The 23,577-nt window shown below is 37.2% G+C and overlaps 1 protein-coding gene and 1 long non-coding RNA gene across 5 annotated transcripts in view; one reads left to right on the forward strand and one right to left on the reverse strand.

The window, feature by feature from the left end:
• MMADHC (metabolism of cobalamin associated D) overlaps positions 1-7,713 on the reverse strand; it is a 45,984-nt gene extending 38,271 nt beyond the window's left edge. Inside the window, exons 1-3 of one of the 4 annotated variants that reach the window (XM_045868898.3) lie at positions 7,579-7,713; positions 6,999-7,058; positions 1,408-1,552 (exon numbers count right to left, since the gene is read on the reverse strand). In XM_045868898.3, the coding sequence (XP_045724854.1) occupies positions 1,408-1,552; positions 6,999-7,007 (154 nt within the window). In that variant the 5' untranslated portion in view covers positions 7,008-7,058; positions 7,579-7,713. Of the gene's footprint in view, positions 1-1,407; positions 1,553-6,998; positions 7,059-7,309; positions 7,449-7,512 lie in introns of those variants that run through there. The other 3 variants (XM_064586517.1, XM_045868899.3, XM_064586516.1) reach the window with 3 other exon arrangements.
• The window catches only part of LOC123839417 (uncharacterized), a 218,332-nt gene continuing 202,434 nt past the window's right edge, over positions 7,680-23,577 (forward strand). Inside the window, exons 1-2 of the long non-coding RNA XR_006789631.3 lie at positions 7,680-7,811; positions 10,109-10,322. This is a non-coding gene — a long non-coding RNA (uncharacterized LOC123839417). The remainder of the gene's footprint in view (positions 7,812-10,108; positions 10,323-23,577) is intronic.

Raw genomic sequence — 23,577 nt, forward strand, 5'->3', positions numbered from 1 at the left:
ATGAAATCTTGCTCTTTTCAGTAACATAGATGGACCTGGAGGATATCATGCTCAGTTACATACGGCAGACAGAGAACAACAAATAATAAGTGATTTCACTTATATGTGGAACCTAAAAAATGAACAAAGAAACAAGAAATCAAAAAGCCAGGATAGACTCATAGATACAGAGAACAAACTGGTAGTTGCCAGAGGAAAGAGGAGTGGTGAGATGGCCAAAGTAGTGAAGTGGTTTAAAAGGTACAAACTTACAGTTATAAAATAAGTATGTAGCGGGGACTAAAAGTACTGCACAGGGAATATAGTCCATACTTCTGTAATAAGGTTGTATAGTGACAGATGTAACTATGCTTATCACTAATCATGGCACTGTGTAATCTATAAAATTAATGAATTACTACATTGTACACTTGAAACTAACGTTAACACTGTCAACTATACTTCAGTAACATAGCCAGTAATTTCCTGGACATAGGCTTTGGAAACATTTTTCTAGATATTTCTCCTCTGCAAGAGAAAGAAAAGCAAAATTGAAGTACTAGGACTATACTGAAATAAAATGTTTTTGCACAGTGAAGCAAACAATCAACAACAAAAAGGCAACCCAGTGAATGGGAATATCTGATAAGGGGTTAATATCCAAAATATATAAAGAACTTAAACAACACCAAACCAAACTAAACCAAACCAAACAAAAAACCTATTAAAGAATGGGCAGAGGGCATCAGCAAACATATTTCTAAGGAAGACATATAGTTGGCGGGCACATGAAAAGATGTTCAATATCACTAATCATCAGGGAAAGGCAAATCAAAACCACAATGAAATATCACCTTGTACCTGTCAGAATAGCTAAAATAAATATAAGAAATAACAATGTTGGCAAGGATGTGGAGGAAAAGAAACTCCTGTGTACTGTTGGTAGGAATGCAAACTGTGCAGACACTGCAAAACAGTATGAGATTTCTTAAAAAATTAAAAAACAAAGTTATCAAATGATCTAATAATTGCAATACTGGGTATTTACCTAAAGAAAATGAAAACACACACAAAAAGATATACACACCCCTATATTTAACACAGCATTATTTATAATAGTCAAGATATGGAAGTAATCCAAATATCCATCCACATATGAAGGGATAAAGATGTGGTATATATACACAATGGAATATTAGCCATAAAAAATAATGAAATCTTGCGATCTGTAGCAACCTGGATGGATGTATAATAGTAAGTGAAATAATTTAGTCAGAGAAAGACAAATACTATATGATTACACTCATGTAAAATTTACGAAAAAAGAAAAAGGGACAAAAACAGACTTTAATACAGAGAATAAACTGGTGGTTGCCAGAAGGGAGGTGGGTGTTTTGCAACAAGTAAATCATAGTAACTTTTACTTACATATATCTGGAGGTGCAGGGGCCACATGAGACTCATCAGAACCTGAAGATCCTGCAGTTGAAAAGGCTTTGGGATTGACAACCCTTTTAACTAAAGAGCAAAATCCCGGGAGATATGAAACCAGCCTGGCTCTATTACAGAGCACCTAAGAACAACACAAAAATTAACATTATTTGTTCTGGATATATGTGTTATACTTAAATAGACAATCTCTGGCAAATCCTCACACTGCAATGTATCTTTCAAAACCAAATCTTATTCTATTATTGAGCAACTACCATACAACAAGCACTATGTATGTAATTTTAAAAACAAATCAATTAAAAAAAACCCAAACAAGTGATAAAGTTACTTTGTGTAAAGTAACTAGCCAATAAAGGCTAGAATCAAGAGTGCCACACTAGAGAGGATAGGAACCTCTAAAAGTTGCCCTATTTGGGAACAACACTAAAAACGTAGTACAAATAAGATTTTTCTCTTGTTAAGGAAACTTCAACACCTTTAGTACAAAGCTTTGTGCTACATTTTTTGCTCCTATGTTCATTTCCTGGACTCTGAGGTCAGTTACAACGGGTGAATGTGTAAACATCTTTCACGCAGAAACTTCTAGCAAAATACTTGGGTCAGAGTAATTTGTTTTTTTACTATTTTTTAAAGATTTATTTATTTGACAGAGAATGTGCAAGCAAGCGCGTACACACACACACACACACACACACACAGGCACGCACAGGGGGAGGGGCAGAGGGAAACAAAGAATCTCCAGCAGACTTCCCATGTGTAGCCGGATACAGGGCTTGATTTCAAGACCCTGAGATCATGACCTGAGTGGAAAACCAAGAGTCTGATGCTTAACTGACTGTGCCACCTAGGTGCCCCAGGTCAGAGTAATTTAATGCAGGGGTTAGCAAACTATAGCTGAATATATTTATTTATGTATTGTCTGTGGCTGCTTTCATGCCATAATGGCAGAGGTAAGTAGTTGCACAGAGACTATATGGTACAGAAAGCCTAAAATATTTACTTATATGTCCCTTCACATTAAAAAACAAAAATGCCAACTCTTAGTTTAGTAGAAAATATGTAAGAATAAATTCCATATTATCTGTGACATGCTATTAAAAGATTTAAACAATTAAAAAATCCCTGAGGGAGGAGGAAAAAGTTTCATAGAGAATAAACTAGGGTATTTTTTTTTTTTTTTTTTAAAGATTTTTATTTATTTGACAGAGAGAGACACAGCGAGAGAGGGAACACAAGCAGGGGGAGTGGGAGAGGGAGAAGCAGGCTTCCCGCCGAGCAGGGAGCCCGATGCGGGGCTCGATCCCAGGACCCTGGGATCATGACCTGAGCTGAAGGCAGACGCTTAATGACTGAGCCACCCAGGCGCCCCCCGCTTTTTTTAAAAAGATTTTATTTATTTATTTGACGAGAGAGAGAGGGACAGCGAGAGAGGGAACACACGCAGGGGGAGTGGGAGAGGGAGAAGCAGGCCTCCCGCGGAGCAGGGAGCCCGATGCGGGGCTCGATCCCAGGACTCCGGGATCATGACCTGAGCCGAAGTCAGACGCCCAACGACTGAGCCACCCAGGCGCCCCAAGAATAAACTAGGTTTTGAAGAAACAAGAAATTTGCAGAACAAAGGGGCATTTCAATGAGTGACTTTCAGGAACAGATGTATAATCATAAAAGGTATATTCAAAAGGGTGATAAATTCAGTGAGGTTAGATATTTAAGGGAGTGCAGTAAAAAACAGGCTTGAAAGTTAAGTTGTGGGAAATCATAAAAGGCTTTATATTTGACATAGTAAAAGGCTTGTTACATCAAGACAATAATCAGAATTTTAATCTGGAGGCAGGGAAGAATAGAGGAGCAGAATGTTTTTAGGAATGTACCACTTAGGGCAGGATGGACTGGAGTGGTATGAAAACTACCAGGATGTTGAAATAGTCTAGCCATTTGATACTTTAGAATCATTCCTTTTTCCCTTTCACAAAGTAGTCTGATTTCCAACACATGTGTTCTGACTTTTTTTCATCGTAAGTACAAGAGAACATCCTAACTTGTTTTTCTACCTCTCTGGCATAATTTCTTACTAACTTTACCCACCTTTTCCTTTTCAATTCTTTAGTCACATAAAAATATCTGCAACATTTCCCATATTTCTCTGCCTTCTTTTATACTGCCATAAGATTTCTTCTGCTAAAATGCCCTTTTCCCTCTCCTTCTAGGTCTAGCAAATTTCAACTCTGTCTTCAAGACCTAGATAAACAGAACCTTCTTTATGTATCTCCTAAGTACAAGACCTGTCTCCAGAGTACTCTGGCCACCTGAAAATTTAAGTATCCTTCCTTGGGTCAGGACCCAACCTGCCCCAAGAGATAAATGTGATAATTATTAGATTTTAACCTACTAGACTAACTCAGACTTTTGGGTGTTTCTGTAATTTAAATTTACCTTTACAAATGAAGACATTTACATTTAACAGAATATGGCTCAGGATCTAAAGGCAATATAAAATTTTAAACTCCAAAAAGATTTTGGGCAAGGCCTCAAAATAGTAAGAGGCTCAGTAAGAGATTATCTGAAAGGGGCAATAAATATTAAATAGCAAATAATCAACAGATGTTAGTTACTGTGGGCTAGGTTCTGTGCTAAGTGCTTTACATGCACTGTTTTACTAATTTCCACAACATACTTCCATATACCATTAAAATTAAAGTATGATTATCAAAATATTATTTGTGATAATAAATTGCTTCGATAGCAAAAAAGGAAAAGAAATATTATCCAAATTATTTTAGCAACTTCCTAATATTATTAAGGATTATTTTAACCTGTGAGTGCCAAGGCCACTAGATACTACTTTAGATTTTTTTCCTTGATGGTAAAGCTTTTAACAAAAGTTATAATAAAATATGAGTTTTGTTGCCAATCTAAGAAAATCTAATCACTGAATTTCATGTTATTTTATTTCTTTATATTTCATTTTAATGGCAAAATAATCCAGTATCTAATTTGTCCACTAAAAGGAATAGCTGACGACAGTGTTAATGTGTTTCAAGTTTCCTTTTTAACATATAGGATCCTCAAATTCATTACTTGGCAGATTTTAGGACATTGGGTCAGCTGGTAAATATAACTAAATATGACAGCCAATAAATAACTCAAAAATTAGAATAGCCAGTTTATTTTAGTACGAGGATAAGTATGATTTTGTATTTGACTACTTCAAACCTAGGATTCTAGACTTGGAAAGATGACAGTTTATTAAAATATAATTTCAAGGGCGCCTGGGTGGCTCAGATGGTTGGGCGTCTGCCTTCGGCTCAGGTCATGATCTCAGGGTCCTGGGATCGAGTCCCGCATCGGGCTCCCTGCTCCTCGGGAGCCTGTTTCTCCCTCTGCCTTTCTCTCTCGCTCTGTCTCTCATGAATAAAAAAAAAAAAAATATATATATATATATATAAAATTTCAAAATCCTTATTAGTATAAAAAGAGAAACTGTCTTTTAGGCACTGTTTTAAGACTAAAGTCCTGCTTTTGGTCATGTGAGCAGAAAATAGGGTCTATACCAAAGATTGAAAACTCGTTACTAGGAAATTCATCCATATCCATCTACAGACATTTTTGTGTGGTCCACACTGTTATTAAAAAAATCTGAGTTGGATATAAACATTGAGAAATTATAGATTTCACAAAAAAAGTCCAGATTTTCGGCTGTTCTTGAAAACTCAAAGGAGCTGGCAGCCCTGGATTCATATTCGCAAATGGCATTAGTTAGCAATTAGTCACCGTAGCTAAGGAAAGGCTGCTCCTGTTATACCAGAAATGAAAATTTCAGTTTGTCAAAGTTCCCACCAAGGCATCTTAATTTACTGTCCAGCTTCTGAAGCACAGACATTTATGACTCTTGCTATGTATGCTAAATAGTTGAAGACACACATAGTTGCATATTTCATAACTGACATCCATTCAGTATTTACAATGTATATAAACACAAATTTTTAAAGTATATTTTAATATTAAAATTTATTTCATATGAACTTCTAACAAAGGATTTACAAAAGCATCTTTCAAAATATTCACCCTGCTGAGCTAATTCATTTAAATCAAAATAAAGCCAGGTTAAACATTAGAATTCTATTCTACTTTAAGAGTACCCCATGCTTCTTTTACAACATTCCCTTTCTGTGGTTCTGGCTAAGTAAAAATTCATGTTAAGATGGGTCCAAGACTAGTGGTCTACTTTTATGACTTGTCCCTAAAGTCACGTCAATAGACAGACTCTTGGGGCGCCTGGGTGGCTCAGTTGGTTAAGCGACTGCCTTTGGATCTGGTCATGATCCTGGAGTCCCGGGATCGAGTCCCGCATCGGGCTCCCTGCTCGGCAGGGGGTCTGCTTCTCCCTCTGACCCCCCCTCCTCATGTGCTCTCTCTCTCTCTCTCTCAAATAAATGAATAAATAAAATCTTTAGGGCACTTGGGTGGCTCAGTCGGTTAAGCGACTGCCTTCGGCTCAGGTCGTGATCCTGGAGTCCCGGGATCAAGTCCCGCATCGGGCTCCCTGCTCGGCGGGGAGTCTGCTTCTCCCTCTGACCCTCCTCCCTCTCATGCTCTCTGTCTCTCATTCTCTCTCTCTCAAATAAATAAAATCTTTAAAAAAAAAAAATAGACTCTTAACATGTCATGTTCAGTTACAGGAATATTATCCTAACTGTTGCCATATTAACCCTCCTAACACAGCTCTGATTAAACGACCACAACTTGAAGAATCAAATCTATATACTGAGTGTGACATTCAAGGCTATTACTCGATTTCAACTCCACAATCCAACCTTATTTCCCTCTAATCTCTTTCACATATCTGACATTGCAGAAGGCAGAAATGACTTCTTGATTTTTGAAAGGGAAGGTGTCTCTGAATACGTCTGTTTTTCCATTCAAATGTCCGATTATCTAAATCCCACCATCTTTCAAACCTCAGATTAAATGCTTCTCTGAAGTGATCCCAAACCCCTTATTTCTCCTCTTCACAAAGCTTTGAATCTGCACGTACCTTTGTGTAGCTTTTAAGAAAAACTACTTTACACTTTAATTGTAGCTGTTTCATGTATGTCTACTGTCCCCTACTATATGAAGTCCTTATGGTAGGGTAAGTCTAAACTGGAGACTTACCGTCAATATTTCTGGTCTATGTGAATCATATCTCTTGCTCTCATGTTGTAGGATTTGGAAGGATACTTGCTAGACTGAAACTGTTACAAAACCGTCAGTTTAGCTAACCAAAGAAATAAAAAGTAGCTTAAAAGTAGATTCTAAATATTAATGAAATGTCTTTTAAAAATATTGAAAGGATGCTGGCATTGAATTTATTTCCAAAAATGAATTTGTAGAAACAAGTACACGAGTGTCGCAGAGAACCTTTGTGTTCAAACCACCTTCAAAGCATGCCAACTAATTTCACACCCCTTGCTTCCCTTGACATTTTTCATACACTACCTCTAAGCACAAGAAACATGCCACCATAATTAAACCCATCCCTCCAAGTTCCCAAACCACTATTCTGCTTAAGAGACTAATTTACTCACAGTGGCCATTTCCAGCGGGGAGGGCAGATGCAAAGTATCTTTCCTTTCGTGAAGTTATTCCTGAGAACGGACAAAACAAAACAGGCGAGTGACCTATTAAGCTCTAACAACACACAACTCGGGTAACGTCCACTATCTCCTACTATGTGTCGCTCCACCACGATCGAAGTCCAAGCTCTCCCCATAACCCAAGGCGGCCAGAATTGGCCCCCAGCCCCTCCAAGGCACAGATCCCTCCCCAGAGGAGGCCGTGCAGTACCCAGCCCTCCCGGTTTATGCCCCCAGCCCCCGCCCCCGAAAGCAACTCGGACCAGATGAGGGCGGGGAACGAGGAGCCGGTGGCCGAGACAGAGTCCCGAAGGTCGAAGCAGGTATTTTAACACAGGCCAGGGGGGCTTGACAACAGCTCCAAACAGGGGTTCGAACGGAGCTGACGGTGAGGAAGCGAAAAACAGCCTACAGACAGACAGGACTAGGGAGTGCGACAGGGACCCTGTCGGAATACGGGCAATACCGAGTGCTGTGGCACCAAGAAGACAGGCGAATTTGGAGGGGCTACGCGGGCGGAAACCATCCATACCAGTCCCGCCGCCGCCTCCAGCTGTCCCAGACGCTCACTCTTTCCGCCGTCAAAATGGCGGCGGCGACGGCCTCAGGGGTAGCTTCGAAGCCGGCAGTGACCAGGCTGAAGAAGTTGCTTCTGAAAGCATCGATGCGAAGGATCGTCGAATTGATGATGCGCATGCGCACAATGGGCCCGTAGAGCCTACCGTCCATTGGATAGTCGCGGGCAAACACGTAGGAGGAGAAAAGGTGAGGTGGGGTGACGTGAAAGGAGGAGTGTTCCTGATCTGGGTTGAGGGCTCGTTTCATTTCTCTCATTAACTCATTGATCCATTTGATAGATTCCTCCACCCTAAGGCTTTCTTACTGCCGCCAAGAGATACAATCTTAAGTTTTTTATTTATATCATTGCAGTTTTTTCACGAATCACTGTTTTCGAGCATAGGGCACTTAGGTTTTTCTATTTGTGTCCCAGGCCCTTAATAGGCTCAATAAATTCATTTATAAACAATATATCATTTTCATTTATCAATTGTTTTTTAATTAACTGAAGTCCATACTTTATTCATACCAATATTTCTGGGTAGGTAATGTTAGGCAAGCTGGTCTCTCTGTTTTCATTTCCTCACCTGTAAAAGGGGAATAATAATAGTGCTTGCTCCACACACTGTAAGGATTAAATGGGTTTATATATAGCTAACACATAGCATACACATGTACACACACTCCTCGGAGCTTGGGAGTCACAGAAAGGCTTCTAAGAAAGGACCACTGAGCTGAGCGTTGAAGTTACTTACGACTCGTTTTTTCATGCCTTGTAATTTCTCTTTGGTTTACTTGTCCAGGTTATATAAGAGGATTTCTGGTTGAATCATGATTGTAAGCTTTTTGAGATCAGGACGCATATGCTACTCATCTTTGCCATGATAGAAATCATCTGTCAGGTACAGGTGGGAGATGAAGGGAGTCCGTGATCAGTTTGGTAGGAGGCTGTCAGGAGTAACTTCATAGCAGAGGTGATGCTTGTACTGTGTTTTGAAAGATGAATGGGTGTTTGCCTGAATGCCAAGAAAAGATGTGGAGGAGTGAGGACACTTCAGGCAAAGGGAGCAGTGGGAACAGAGCTGTGGAATCTGAAACACTGGGCACATTTGGGGAGATCTGCAAGTAGTCAAGGGAATGAGTTCGGCATGGACAGGGGCCAGATCATAGTCAGCCTTCGGTGTAGTACTAAGATAGATGTAATCCTGGAAGCAATGAGAAGCAACTGGGAAGATCGAAGCAGAGTCATGGCATTATCAGATGGGCATCTTGGGAAGGTCCTCTGGCTGACGTTTAGAGGATGGGTTGGAAGGGTGTGTGAAGATGACTCCTAAATTTTTGACTTAGGATATTTGGTGAATAGAGTTGCTTTTTCTTTATTGGGAATTCAGTAATATTAATATTTGTGGAATGCAGACTATGTGGTGGCACTTGGATAGGGATTTTCACATTATTTGTTTTAATTCTCATAACAATATAAAAAATAGAGGTACTATTATCCTCATGTTAAATATGAAGAAGAAATGAAAGCAGAAAGAGGTTAAGTATATTTCTGAAGCTTCCAGGGCTGTACTTAAATCTAGGTCTGTTAGGTTCAAAAAGTGTTCTCTTTCCCACACGTATTGTCCTCCAGGAGAACAGGTGTTTGGAGAAAGATGAAGAGTTTGGTTTGGGATATCTTGGGTTTTAAGATGCCAGAAGGGCATTCATGTGGAGTTGCCAGTAAGTCATTTGAAAGTAGACCTATTGCTCAGGAAAGTGGTTTATGTAGGAGACAGAGATTTGAGGGTCCTTTACATTTGGGTAATAATGGGTCCTTTACATATGGGTAATAATTCAAGCCATGGGAACTCCTTAACCTGAAGTTCAACAACGGGCTTTATGGGAAGGGAGAAAGGTCTGTGACACTGCTGAAAATGTATGCAAATTTTAATTTATTTGTAAGTAGATTCATTTTTTTTCCATAGAGAGTGCCTAGCTTCTTCAGATTCTTAAAGGAGTTCATGACTGAAAGTTCAAGAACTACTAGTGTAGAGTATAAAAGAAAAAGGGCAAAGTCAGAATACTAGGAAATATTAATTAAAGGGGTAACAGAAGAAAATCTAGCAACAGAGACTGGCAAGTTTCAGTCAGAAAGTAGAAGGAAATCAGGAGAGTATTCTAGACATCAAGAATTATTGCTATTATTGCCCCATATTATTAGATGCTACAAAAAGATCTTATTGAGGTTCATCTTATTTGATAAATCCAGCAACAGTGACTTTGCCAGAGGAATTTCTGTGGAGTGGGGTTGGGGGGGTGGAATTTTGATAACTGTGTATTCAGAGGATGAAACAGAAACTTCTTGTGGACAGACTTTATATGTTTTTCACTGTATTCCTGGGACTTTACTGTATTCCTGCCACAGAGAGGTGATCAATAAATGTGTGTTGAATAGATGAAGTATGGATCACTAATAACAAGCTACCATTAACAACAGCTGCTTTTTGTTGTTCCGTCTCCAGGCTCCATACCTCCATAACATCTATCTGTCTGACAACTGGGCTGGGAGAGTAGTAGTGTCTATACTGCATAAGTGGAGAAACTGAGACTCAGGCTAAGCAAACTGCTTGATGCCGTACAACTACATGTAGTGGTGAATGTGAGGCTAAACCTTGGATTTGTCTGGCTCTGAAATCTCTATGCCTTCCACAACAATAAAACTCAGAAGACAAAGAGGTGAGTAGCTGTCTCTCAACTTATTTCAATTTCCACTTATCTATTTGCCTTCTCCCTTTCACTCTGTCTTGGATTGTTCTTATTCTTCAGAGATAGAGGAGGACCTTCAAAGAACTGTAAAAATTAATCCATTCACCAGATTATGAGGTTATTCAGAGACCAATATGTAATCCTTGGGGGTTTTCTTTCTCATTTCCCTCTTACAGCTGCCTGCATTGATGTTTTTTGGTAAACCTATGGCTTCCCATTTATTCTAGAAACACTAATTCTCAATAACAAAAGATGTATACTTATGCAAACTAAGGAATATATAGTAATCACTAAGTGCTCAACTTGGCAATTCTGTTGTATTGCAGCTAGTTCTTTCTGTAAAGACAGTAGGATTATAAAACCAAAAGACAAAATGGACTATTTTCTGCTCAGCTAAGCATATCTAAAGCACATTAGAGGGGCACCTGGGTGGCTCAGTCATTAAGCGATGCTCTTCGGCTCAGGTCATGATCCCAGGGTCCTGGGATCGAGCCCCACATCGGGCTCCCTGCTCCATGGGAAGCCTGCTTCTCCCTCTCCCCCTGCTTGTGTTCCCTCTCCTGCTGTCTCTCTCTGTGAAATAAATAAAATCTTTAAAAAAAAAAAAATAAAGCACATTAGAAGTTTGAAGACAATATTTTATGTTATTTTAAAAAATGCTACATGGAACTATTACCTGGTTGCAAAGAAACAACATGTAAAATGATAATAATAGAAATTTTAAAAAGGATGTGGATAAAAGTAAAAATCTGTGAACACTTGGTTTTTATTATTTGACTCAGACACAGAACTCAACTATTAAGAACACATCTTTTTAAGTTGCCCACACCAGTGATGCACTATCTCTTTAGTATTTGACACATTAAGATAGACATATATTTTAGCCATTTCTAGAAAACTCAAGCTTTTCCTGGAAACATCTTGTATCTTCTAGCCATCTATTGCTAGGTGGCAACACATGAATATTGTAGAGAGTGAATGATGTGTACCACTAGGACATACTAGAAGAGAGGCCTTCTATTTAATATTTTGGTTTTTAGTTTGAATGTGATACATACAATCACAGGACTTTAATTGTGATATTAGATATAACAATTATCTATCTGCTCATCTCTCTGCCTCCCTGTTATTACAATGGTGACCATGATATTATCTACTTTTTTAAAAGACTTTATTTACTTGAGGGAGAGAGAGAGAGAAAGAGCAAGCACATGAGCTGGGGGAGGAGCAGAGGGAGAGGGACAAGCAGACTCTGCTGAGCCTGGAGACACGGGGCTCAATCTCAGGACCCTGAGATCACGACCTGAGCTGAAATCAAGAGTTGGATGCTTAACTGACTGAGCCACCCAGGGGCCTTTGATATTGTCTACTTTATAGATATATTTAGAAGATTATATAAGATAATCCATGTAAAGGATTTAGCACAGTGCACAGCACTTAGTGTGCAATAAATGTTAGCTGAGATCATCTTTGTCGTCATTATCAGCATTATCAACATCGATGAACTCCTCTGAACTTTATACTTATAGCTTTGGTTTCCATATATGTGCACAGTGCTTGTGGGGGTGATACAATAATGTTCTCTTACATGAGATTGACCAGGAGGAGGAAAGGGATGGTAGCATTGGGGCTTGTATCATGTACATTATCCCAGATGTATATAATCAGAATCTATGAGGGGTTTAGGAGGCTGCATTTAAAGAAATTCTTCAGGGAATTTTTATGAGAACTAGAATTTGAGGACCATAAGTAAAAGATAAAAAACTGTGCTAGGGAGTAGTGTAATACGCACTGTGAACACCAGCTGTCACTACTCTACAATTTAAAAACAAACCTGATCCTTAACAGCCAGTGGGATTATTACAAGAACATTCTCTAAATTTCAAATGTAAAGATCTAGGGAAAGTGAACTCTGAGTTAAACAAATTTGGATTTTATCAAGAGTCTCTGGGACATATAAATGGCTTACAAAGTGTAGTGGTTGGATATGTGTGGATAAACCTACATCAGGAGAATGATGGCTCACTGTAATTGGGGATATAAGTGAATGTTCTGTGCTTTAAAAATCAAAGTATGTAAGACAGCTCAGTAACTCTGAGAATATCTTCATTTTCCTGGCCTTGTGTCACAATGGAAAGTTTTGTGTAGTGTCCACACGAACATTTTCCTAATTTGTAGACATTGCACCATACTGGGAGATTTGGATTCAAGTTCTGGCTTTTTTGTACAGTTTCATGTGGATCACCAAAACAATTCCTTAATATCTGTAAGCCTTGGAACAGGCATAAAAATAACCACATAAGGATTGTCATTAGGAGAATCCAGATAATATAATAAATGCAAAATGTTTCATAAATTTTTAAGCGTTAAATACAGAGTATTATTTGAAGGCTTACAATGTTGGGCCTTTGCTTTGATACTGATCTCTGGAACCCCACCAAAGCAACCATTTTCATAAAAATGACTCCGGTTCTGCTAGGAGCCTAGTTATTTTCTCCAACAAGGTCTTTTGTTCATTCCAAGTAGAGTTGCCTGATTAAATACAGGGCACTCAGTTGAATTTGAGTTTCAGATAAAGAGTAATTTTTCAGTGTAAGTATGCCCTAAATTTTACATGGCAATCTGGCACATCTAACTCCAAGGCAAACTAAGAAAGCTGTCCTGTATTCATGTGTCTACACCCATCTAATTGCTCACATCTTCTATTTTGCCTAGTACAGAGAAAGTCTGACTCAGAGACAGTAATGTAGGTCTAAAATGCTTTGAGAGAATTTATTGCCATCTAATAGCTTGTATCTTCAAAAATTTGTCACACTTCCTGTCTAGAAATGGCATGCTTGGGCTTATACTCTAAAGATTGGTTGGAAGGAAATGGAGTCTCTGAAGTAAATTAATCCTTGGAATTATTTTACTTTTGTTATATTCTGTTATTCTGTTGGGTTTTGATTATTCATTAACATCTCTTTCTCTTTCCCACTGTGTGGTTGTAGGAGTAGAAGGAGGGAAAGGGTGAATCTACAAAATGAAACAATTCTAAAGCCACTCAAATGTTGGTATTATGAACACTTTGGATGCATTTCTGATACAACCCTCTCTTTTCAGTTATATCTCATGCAGCAAATAATGCTATCAAAATGTATGCACTCTATAGACATCCATTATAGAGTCTACACCCCAATAATAGAGAATAGTGAGAAGGAATGGTGGGGAGTCAGATATATGCTCAGTGTCAAGAAAGAGTCATCCTGGGACGCCTGGGTGGCTCAGTCGGTTGAGCTTCTGACGATTTTAGCTCAGGTCATCATCTCAGGGTTGTGAGATCAAGTCCTGCATGGGACTCCATGCTGGCCATGGAGGCTGCTTGGGATTCTTCTCCCCCTGCCCATCCCTGCCTCTCAGAGAGAGAGAGAGAGAGAGAGAGAGAGAGAGAGTCATCCTGGGAATAGTTTACAGTTTCAAAGTACTTGAGGACAATCCACAAAATAGGAGTTTTAACTACAGTAAAATAAATTCATTATTACACTTCCATTGGTATGCCCTGAAGTAGAATGAGGAATCACACTAGGAATCCTGATGTGGTGAACAGCCAAGTCTAACAGGAAGCCCTTGGAAGGTGGCTACAGAAAAATGCCACCTTTGGGCTCCGTCAGCATTAACGTGCACCTGCCTGTGGACACTAGGTGGTGCTATATGACAACGTGACGATATGAGAATTTGTGGTGGATATTCTGAATTAGTGGGGGATGAGTTGTGAAATGGGTTTTTGTTTCCTGCTGTTAATGCAGAGCCTTTCAATTTATGGTAGAATGTTCTCTCAGCTGTGATCTTATGAAATTTCAATAGGGACAGGAACCATGTCAGATCCACTTCTGGGGATTTCCTTTTTTTTTTTTTTTTTTAAGATTTTATTTATTTGACAGAGAGAGAGACAGCTAGAGAGGAACACAAGCAGGGAGAGTGGGAGAGGGAGAAGCAGGCTTTCCGCCGAGCAGGGAGCCCAATGCGGGGCTCGATCCCAGGACCCTGGAATCATGACCTGAGCCGAAGGCAGGCGCTTAACGACTGAGCCACCCAGGCGCCCCTGGGGATTTCCTTTTTTTTCTTCCATTTTAGGACCGATTACTTCACACTTCTGCACAGTATTTAGTTAGTCTCATCAGGCATTCAAACTTGATACCTATGTCCAAATTTAGATACTGAGATGGTGAAGCTGCTTAATTGGTATTTGGGGCCATTGGAGGGAACCAGGAGAGCAACACTGCACTGAGGTGCTTGGAGCCATGAATGAGGGTAAGACCGTATTCCTGGGCTGTGTGTTCCTGTCAGTAAGAATATTTGCCAATCTGCTGACAGATTGCAATGGGAATATCCCTTGGACACACTGAAGACCCAGTGCCCTGTCATTTGAGCAGAGCAGACACTTTACCAGCCCACAGGAGTATCAGTGATTATATTACTCTAAGCTTCCAATTTTCTATTATATGGTTTGATGATACTTGGTGGCATCAGTGATGCATGTTAATTAATTGCTTAAAGAAGCTTTTGTCTTTTAAAAATAAATAAAAAATTGGATTAGGTATATTTTTTCTCTATTTTAATTTTTATTGATATTTCTGAGTTCCCAGGAAATTGTATGCATAACATATGATAACTGAAAAAATTTTTCTCTTTTGTTTTGGGAATTCTCTGCACTCCCTCTGGTATTTATGCCCTTTTTCCTGCCTGACTAAAACAGAATAATTTAGTTAGAATTTGGGGGAGAAATTTATCAAGCCTATATTTTCAACAAAAATCTGGGATTCAAATTAATTTTTATGCCCCAATTTATAATGCTCCTTCCCCCTTTTCACATTCAGCTTTATCTTTAGCTATCTTCTGGCATTACCTACCTTTAGTTATGCAGACTGCTTATTCCCACCTGAATTTTCCTTGTCTTATCAACAGCTGGTATTGCCCCTCTCTTTTCTCTCTCTCTCTATGACTAGTTTTTCAGTATTCAGCTCCAAAGCGTCTCCTTCATGAAGCTATGTCTGGATAACACACTAATCTCCTATTTTCCTAACTCATATATAATATTACTCAGGTTAGCTCATAATTATTACCTAGTCTCAGTTGCTTTCTAATTTGGTAACACACATGCACACACACATACACACACGACTAACTAGATTATGAGCTTTTTGAGGATAAGATCTATACCTCAATGACATCTACCAGTATGGTGCATATTGTGTATACATACTCAGTAGATCTCCATCTTTTATCTGTGTCTATGATCCCAGAGCCAAAAGCATAGTAGGTATTCAATAAGTATTTGTTGAAACAGCTGAAGCATTGATTTAAACTACTCTGTTGAAGTACTAGATCTCTGCTAATATTAGATTGTGACACGTAGTGTTAAAAACTTGGTAGACATCAGGATAGATCTTGCAAGAGCTAGCTTAAGCCTTATCTCTTCCATGACAAATTCCCAAGGTCAGTGCAATCCTCTTTTCTCCTCCTTGTCCTGATTTCTCCTTCTGAGTCTGAATTACTAAATTATCTTATATCTACTGTTATCATATCTACATTGGGTGAGTGCCTAAGGTACACATTTGTAGAATGGGGTTAATAATGGTATCTACCTATTATGGTTGTGACGATTAAACAATTTGATATATATAAAGTACTTAGAACTTTTCCTGGTGGTATAATAGGTGATGGATTGTGGTGGTGGTGATTATTATTATTATTACTATTATTATTATTGATATGAGTATAAGATTGTTCATTGTTTTCTGTGCATAGAGCCTGTCCTACCAAGTAGGTTATAAACTCTTCAGGAGCAGGCTTAAGCAAGCATTCTTAAATGAAGCAGAAAATCTTCATTTAATATTTTAGGATCGGTAATGTTTCTTTTTCATTCCACATGTTGGTAATTTGTGTCTCCTCTTTTCTTCCTGATCAATCTGACTAGAGATTTATCAATTCCATTGATTTTTCTCCTAGTAATAGTTTTTGGTTTCATTGTTTTTGTACTGTTTTTGTGTTTTTAATGCCATTGATTTTTGCTCTTTATTATTTTCTTCTCCCTGCTTGCTTTTGGTTTAATTTTCCATTGTTTTCAAATTTCTTAAGACCTTTCTTTTTTTCTAATAGAAGCATTTATTATAATTTTCCTTCTAACCTTTGCCTTAGCTACATTCCATAAGTTTTGATATGTTGTGTTTTTATTTTTATTCAATTCAAACTATTTTCGATTTTTCCTAGTCATTTCTTTTTTATTCGTGAGTTATTTAGAATTGTGTTATTTAATTTTTAAGTATTTGTGGGTTTCCCAAATATCCCTTGTTGATTTTTATTTTAACTCTCTTGTAGACATAAATCATACTTTATAAGATTTCAATTCTCCTAAATTTATTGAGGCATTTTATGGAACTGAGTATGATCTAATTTGGTAAATGTTCAATGTGCGCTTGGAGAATTTGTGTATTCTTTACTCTTGAGTATAGTATTTTTAAATGTCTTTTAGGTGAAGTTAGTTGACAGCCTTGTTCAAATTTCTATGTCCTTCAGACTTTCTGACTACATATTCTATTAGTTACTGAAAGAGAGGTGTCAATCTCCAAATGTAACTAAGATTTGTCTGTGCCTCTTTTCAGTTCTGTCAGTTTTACACTTTGCATTTGGAAGTTCTATTAGTAGATACATACATGTTTAGGATTATTATGTCTTGTTGATGAATTAACCCTTTTCTTATTATGAAAAATTCTTCTTTAGTCATATGACAATATGATTTCATATATAATATTTCTTGTTCTGAAGTATACTTTGTCTAATATTAATATTGCCACTCAAATTTTCTTTTGATTAGTAGGGCATATATTTTCCCAGCTACTTGTGTCTTTATATTTAAAGAGATTTTCTTGTCATTTTTTTTTTTTTTTGGTTCAATATGGCAATCTGTCTTTTAATTGAAATGTTTAGACTATGTTTAATGTCATTATTCATATGGTTGGATTTAAATCTACCCATCTCATTGTTTTCTACTTGCCTCACCTGTTTATGTTTCTTTTTCCTGTTCCTCTTCCTTTTGTGGAGATTAATTGACTATTTTTTATAATTACATTTTATTTCCATTGTTGTATTTTACCTCCTTGTTTTGCTTTTTGTTATTTTCTCTTGGGTTGACAATATGTAACTTATCATAGTCTAACGTCAAATAATATTGTACCTTTTCTTTTTTTAAAAAAGATTTATTTAATTATTTGAAAGAAAGAGAGTGCATGCATGCGTCTGTGCCCAAGTTGGGGGGAGGGGCAAAGGCAGAGGGAGAGAATCTCAAGCAAACTCTCTGCTGAGCCCATAGCCTGACTTGGGCTTGATCTCGGGACTTTGAGACCATGATCTGAGCTGAAACCTGAGCCACCAAGGAGCCCCAGTATTGTACCTTTTCATGTGTGGTATAAGAACTTTACAATAGTATACTTCCATCTCTTTGCCCTTGTGGTATTATTGTCATATATTTTATTTCTACATGTATTATAAATTGCAAACTACATTATTACCATTTTTGCATTAAACAGTCAATTATATTTTGAATGTAGTTTAAAAAATGAGAAAATTGTCTTTTATATTCCTCCACGTATATATCATCTCTGGCTTTCTTCCATCCTCTGTGAAAGTTTAACTTCGTATCTGGTGTTATTTTTGTTCTGCCTAAGAAACTCCTTTAACGTTGTTAGAGTGTAGTTCTGTTGGTGATGATTTTTTTAGTTTTATTCATCTGGAAATGCATATTTATTCATCATTCTTGAACGATATTTTCCCTTTGGAAAGAGCTGTAGATAGACCTTTTAATTTTTTTTTCTTTCAATACATTTGCTTGCATAGGTTCTGATGAAGGGTCTGTGGTCATTCTCTTTATTGCTCTATATGTAATGTGTCACAATGTGTCTTACTTTTCTGGATGATTTTAAGATTTTTCTTTTCATCCCTAGTTTTCAGCAGTTTGATTATGTTGTGCCTTGACATGCAGTATCCTTCTGAGGATTCTACTTGATGTTTTCTGTATTTTTTTTTTTCCCATTCTGGCTTATGGGAAAACAAATTATTCCTAGCCTCATGTGAGCCACAGGGTTTTTCTGACTATTTTCTTGTGGTTCTTCCCCCAGCCTTGGGCTGTTTCTTATAAGCATGCACAGATAAGTATCCAAAGTCTCAAGTGGACCCCACTACAGATCTCTGGAATTCTTTATGCAGCTTTTTCCTCTGTGGTACTATGTTCTACAAGTTCTACCTTTCTTGGTTTACCTAAATTCTGGTCTCTGCTCCTTTAGCGCAGTGAAATTGCTTGACTCTGTGTTATTGCCTTGAAACTGCCTCCAGAAGTGGAGAATGTTGAGGTCCCATTGTCTGTTTTTTTCTTCTCACAGAGGTCATAATCTTATAATGCCTCTACTCTAATGTTGGTAAGCGATTGTTTCCTGTATTTTTTATGATTTTCCAGTTTGTAACACGGGGGGTGGTGATGGTGCTAAATCCATCCTTTTTACTCCATTTTGGCAAAAGTGTCTAGATATACTGATGGAGCTTGAAGGTCATTTTTACTTCTTGAGGTATTGCTGCTAAAGACCAAATGAACCCCACAGAGTTTATGATAGAGGAGAATAGCCAGCAAATTATTGATAAGACCTACTTATGTATATGTAGTCCAGTAGTTCATCTAAGCAATGATAAATAAAAGGATCACAGAGCTTCTCCGAATTAGAAAGTTCTTTGAACTGTACATCGACTGTAGTGGGGAAATATCATGAAATGTAGCATCCTTTTCTCCTACAATCTCTGCAGGGTCTTAGAATTTTAGAGTATTGCTTTTCTTATTTCATGTGGAGTAATTGAAGTCCAAAGAGGTCATTACCTTTCTCTCTGGCAGACAATTGTCAGGAAGAGCCAAAGTAGAACTAATATGCCAACTACTGTAATAGTTTGTGTATCAGTATAGGTAAGTGAAAAGCAGCTTTAATCTTCTGACTTCAAATTAGAAGATTGTATGTGTAACTTCCTGCTGGTTAAACACTTTATTACCTTTCAATTCATTTTGTTTAAAAACCGCTCTTCCTTGAATTTTGCTCTGGTATATTGCTTTAGCTTTGGCATAAGTCCCTAAAGATTCAGTGCAAAATTTAGTATCTAAATCTCCCTTAAAAAGAGTACAGCATTTTTATGAACATAGTAATACCATTCAGAAATGATATAAATGTACAAACATGAATATATGTATATAGATAGCTTCAGACTCTATAAAAGGATTATAATTTTAACATTTTCTTTTTATTAGTCTTTTAAAGTGTCTTGAATTTTCAAATAAAATTACTCTCTATTATTGTGTACTTAGAGATACTTTTCCAGGCAATAATATGTAAATTCTTTGCTGCTTCAGAGTTTGCTATGGTTTTCCAATGTTATGTGGAATAATACATTCGGAGAATTTTTCTGTTTTGTGGCAGTTTTAACTATCTTTAAAAAAATAGTTCAAATCTCCAGTTACAATATCTTAGTGTTAAATAACTTTTTTAAATGTTCTGCAAAATCATCTCATGATTAATGAAAAAATTTTCTGTTGGCCCATTGCAAACTTTAACCATGATTCTTAATAAATTTCTCCTCGACATGAATTTATAAATACTAATAATAATGAATCTGCTTTTCTAAATCAAAGGAGCCATTAAAACCAAATGGTCCAATTACAGGTTTATTTTAAAAATGAATGAATAAGGAAAGCTTTTTAGCTCCTTAAGAAGCTATTGCTCTTTTTACAGAATGTCAAGAAAGTAATCAGTCTTCCTTTGATTAGGCTTATGCCTTCTCTTTCCTTCAAATTTCTGGAGACTTTTCACTTGCTAGGGAAAAAATTAGAAAGCTGTGGGGGCAGTGGAGATTTACAGCTAAAGATTTCTGAAGGATTTGGTGATAAAGAAATAGGAATGACTCGGGCACCTGGGTGGCTCAGTTGGTTAAACGACTGCCTTCGGCTCAGGTCATGATCCTGGAGTCCCTGGATCAAGTCCCGCATCCGGCTCCCTGCTCGGCAGGGAGTCTGCTTCTCCCTCTGACCCTCCCCGCTCTCATGTGCTCTCTCTCTCATTCTCTCTCAAATAAATAAAATCTTAAAAAAAAAAAAGAAATAGGAATGACTCAGATAGCCATTGCATTCAGAATTTCAGTGTGTGGGCTATGCTTCTACAGTCTTACCATGAGCTAGTCCTGATGATTAAGTGTTAGATTCTAGGTTTATATATAGATAAGGATGAAGATTTTACTATGTTTAACAAAAACAAATACTCATAAACAGAAAGAATAGTGAGATTTTCAGTAGCTTTCATACTGACTTGTTTTTCTATATTTTACTTGACCATCCACCAGCAAACATGGACAGATGATATAAAGTTTTAATTGTGTTAAAGTATTATGTTTTCTTAATCACAGATCACTACATCAAAAATTAATGATGTATGGTGACTAACATAACAAATTAAATTAAATTAAAAAAATATTATGTTTTCTTGCATGTTATATTAAGAATAGTTTTTCTGTGAGGAGGATGTGTAAGCTGAATTGCAAAAAGTAGTTCAAAATCTTTCAAGATACTTTCTTCACTCTAGAACTACATCTGAGGACACTTTTACATAAAATTAAGGTCAAACATTTTCATATTGCCTGACTGTCAATATATAATCACTTTATAAATAAGCACTTAGGTAACTGATTTACCATAAACTGTTTTTTTAAGCATCTCTTGTATGTTCAACATTATGTCATAAGTATAGGGATACAGACTGTTCGCATATACAAAGTCAATGAAAAGAGACATTCAAATGGGAAATATTTTTTAAAAGAGATTTCATTTATTTGACACAGAGAGAGAGGTCACAAGTAGGTAGAGGAGCAGGCAGAAGGAGAGGGAGAAGCAGGCTTCCCGCCGAGCAGGGAGCCTGATGCGGGGCTCGATCCCAGGACGCTGGGATCATGACCTGAGCCAAAGGCAGATGTTTAACTGACTGAGCCACCCAGGTGCCCCATCAGATGGAGAATATATTTAGAACTGTATTTGTCTTACTACTCTGGAAGATATTGATTTAATGCCACCTGCCTTGACTATGCTCAGTCCACTTCTGGTCTTACCTACCTCCCACGATAGCTATTTGATTAGATAAGTAGTCAAGGCTTATATTTTTGTGACTATGTAATTGTTAATTTTGGATGAGCTAAGTAGTGTACCATGATCAGTTTTCGTTTTCTGAACATTTTGTTCTCTCTGAAGTTGAGTCTGGTTTTATTGTTGTTTTTGTTCTTTTAAAAGGCATTCTATGATTTTATCACTATCCTAGACCAAACTCTTCCCTAATTGTGGAAATACCATCTCTAAACTTTCAGACACATTAGGTTTCTATCAGATTCATCTTCTTGAAGGAATCTCTCCTGCTACCTTTCGCTTGCTCTGCTCTTAGAGCAGTTACTCTCTAGCTCTGTTGCAAGTTGTCATCCTGGGATTTTCCCTCATAAGCCTTCTCTTTCCTATGTTATATTCTTTGTTTCCTGAATTATGTATCTCCTCCTTATTAGTTTACTCTCTTTTATCAGAGGAACAAGTTCTCCAGTAGCTTTTTGAGCTTTTGCATGGCAAGTAAAATTTTTTGTTTTTATACCTTTGAAAATGTCTTTATTCTACCTTCACATTTTGTCACTTTTACTGCATATAGAGTTCTAGATTGCAGATAATTTCCCCTCAAAATTTTGAAGACGTACTTCCAGTGTTCTCTTGGTCATTGTGATTCTTGAAACTTTGTGGGAAATTGCTTTCTCCCTCCTTTCTGGACCCTTAGTTGGATTGTTTGTTTTTTCCCAACTGTCTTCTAAAATTTCACAGTGATGGTATTTGTTGTGTGGCTTAATTTCCTTTGTACTCACTTCACTCTTTCAATCTGGAAACTCATGTCCGTTAACTTTGGAAAATTTTCTTGAGTTTTTTCTTTGATAACTTTCTTCTCTGCATTTCCCTTTGTTCTCATTGAATACCTAACATTCAAATGTTTGACTCCTGTCTTCTTCTAATTTCATTATTTTTTTTTTTGTATTTCCATTATTAAACTTTTTATCCTATTTTTGAAATATGTCCTTAGTTATTTTCTTCCAACCCTTATCAAGTTTTTTTATAGGTATGGCAATGAATATTTAGACTAAGAAAATAAAATTTAGAAAGCTGACAAATACTTTAAAGGTAATACTTTTTGCCATATTTTGCAAGAATATTTATTAGTAATTTGAAATAATAGACTGCATTAATAAAGATCACAAAGAGAAGTCAAGTATATTATTTTTTTATTGGCATTGATTATCAAATCCAGCAGTCACTTTATTTATTTATTTATTTTAAAGATTTTATTTATCGAGAGAGACAGAGAACATGAGCAGTGAGAGGGGCAGATGGAGAAGGAGAGGGACAAGCAGACTCCCTGTTGAGCTTGGAGCCCAGCAATACAGGGCTCCATCCCAGGACCCTGAGACCATGACCTGAGCTGGAGTCAGACGCTTAACTGACTGAGCCACACAGACACCCCCAGCAGTTATTTTATTATCTTCTTATTCAGTTGCTTAGCAGCATTTGAGATTGTTGACCATTCCCTATTTCTTAAAACACTTATTTTCTTCTCTCAGCCTCAGTGATACCATGCTGCTCTGTCTTTTCTTCTATTTCACTGGTTGATCCTGCTCAGTATCTTTTGCAGTTGAATCCCTAGGGCATCTGATTTTTTTATAGCAGTTTTATTGAGTTATAATCCATATACCATGAAGTTCAACCTTATAAACTATATGATTCAATATTTATTGTGTATACACAAAGTTGTACAATATCCCTATCTAATTTTAGAACATTTTAATCAACTCCAAAACAAACTACATACCTGTTAGCAGTCACTTGCCATTATTCTTCCCTTTCCAACCCCTAGCAACCACTAATCTACTTTTTATCTTTATGGATTTACCTATTCTGGACACTTCAAATATAATAATATAATTTGGAAAAAAATTAAACAACATACTCCTGAACCACCAATAAGTCAAAGAATAAATCAAAGAAAAATTAGAAAATATCTGGAGACAAATGATAGCACAACATACTAAAGCCAAAGGGTGTACCAAAAGCAGTACTAAGGGAAACTATTAGTGGTGAGACTACATTAAA

Source organism: Mirounga angustirostris, unplaced genomic scaffold (assembly GCF_029215605.1).
Source record: "Mirounga angustirostris isolate CCGP_5_RB_7025 unplaced genomic scaffold, mMirAng1.0.hap1 SCAF_3, whole genome shotgun sequence".
In the NCBI taxonomy this organism is placed as follows: domain Eukaryota; kingdom Metazoa; phylum Chordata; class Mammalia; order Carnivora; family Phocidae; genus Mirounga; species Mirounga angustirostris.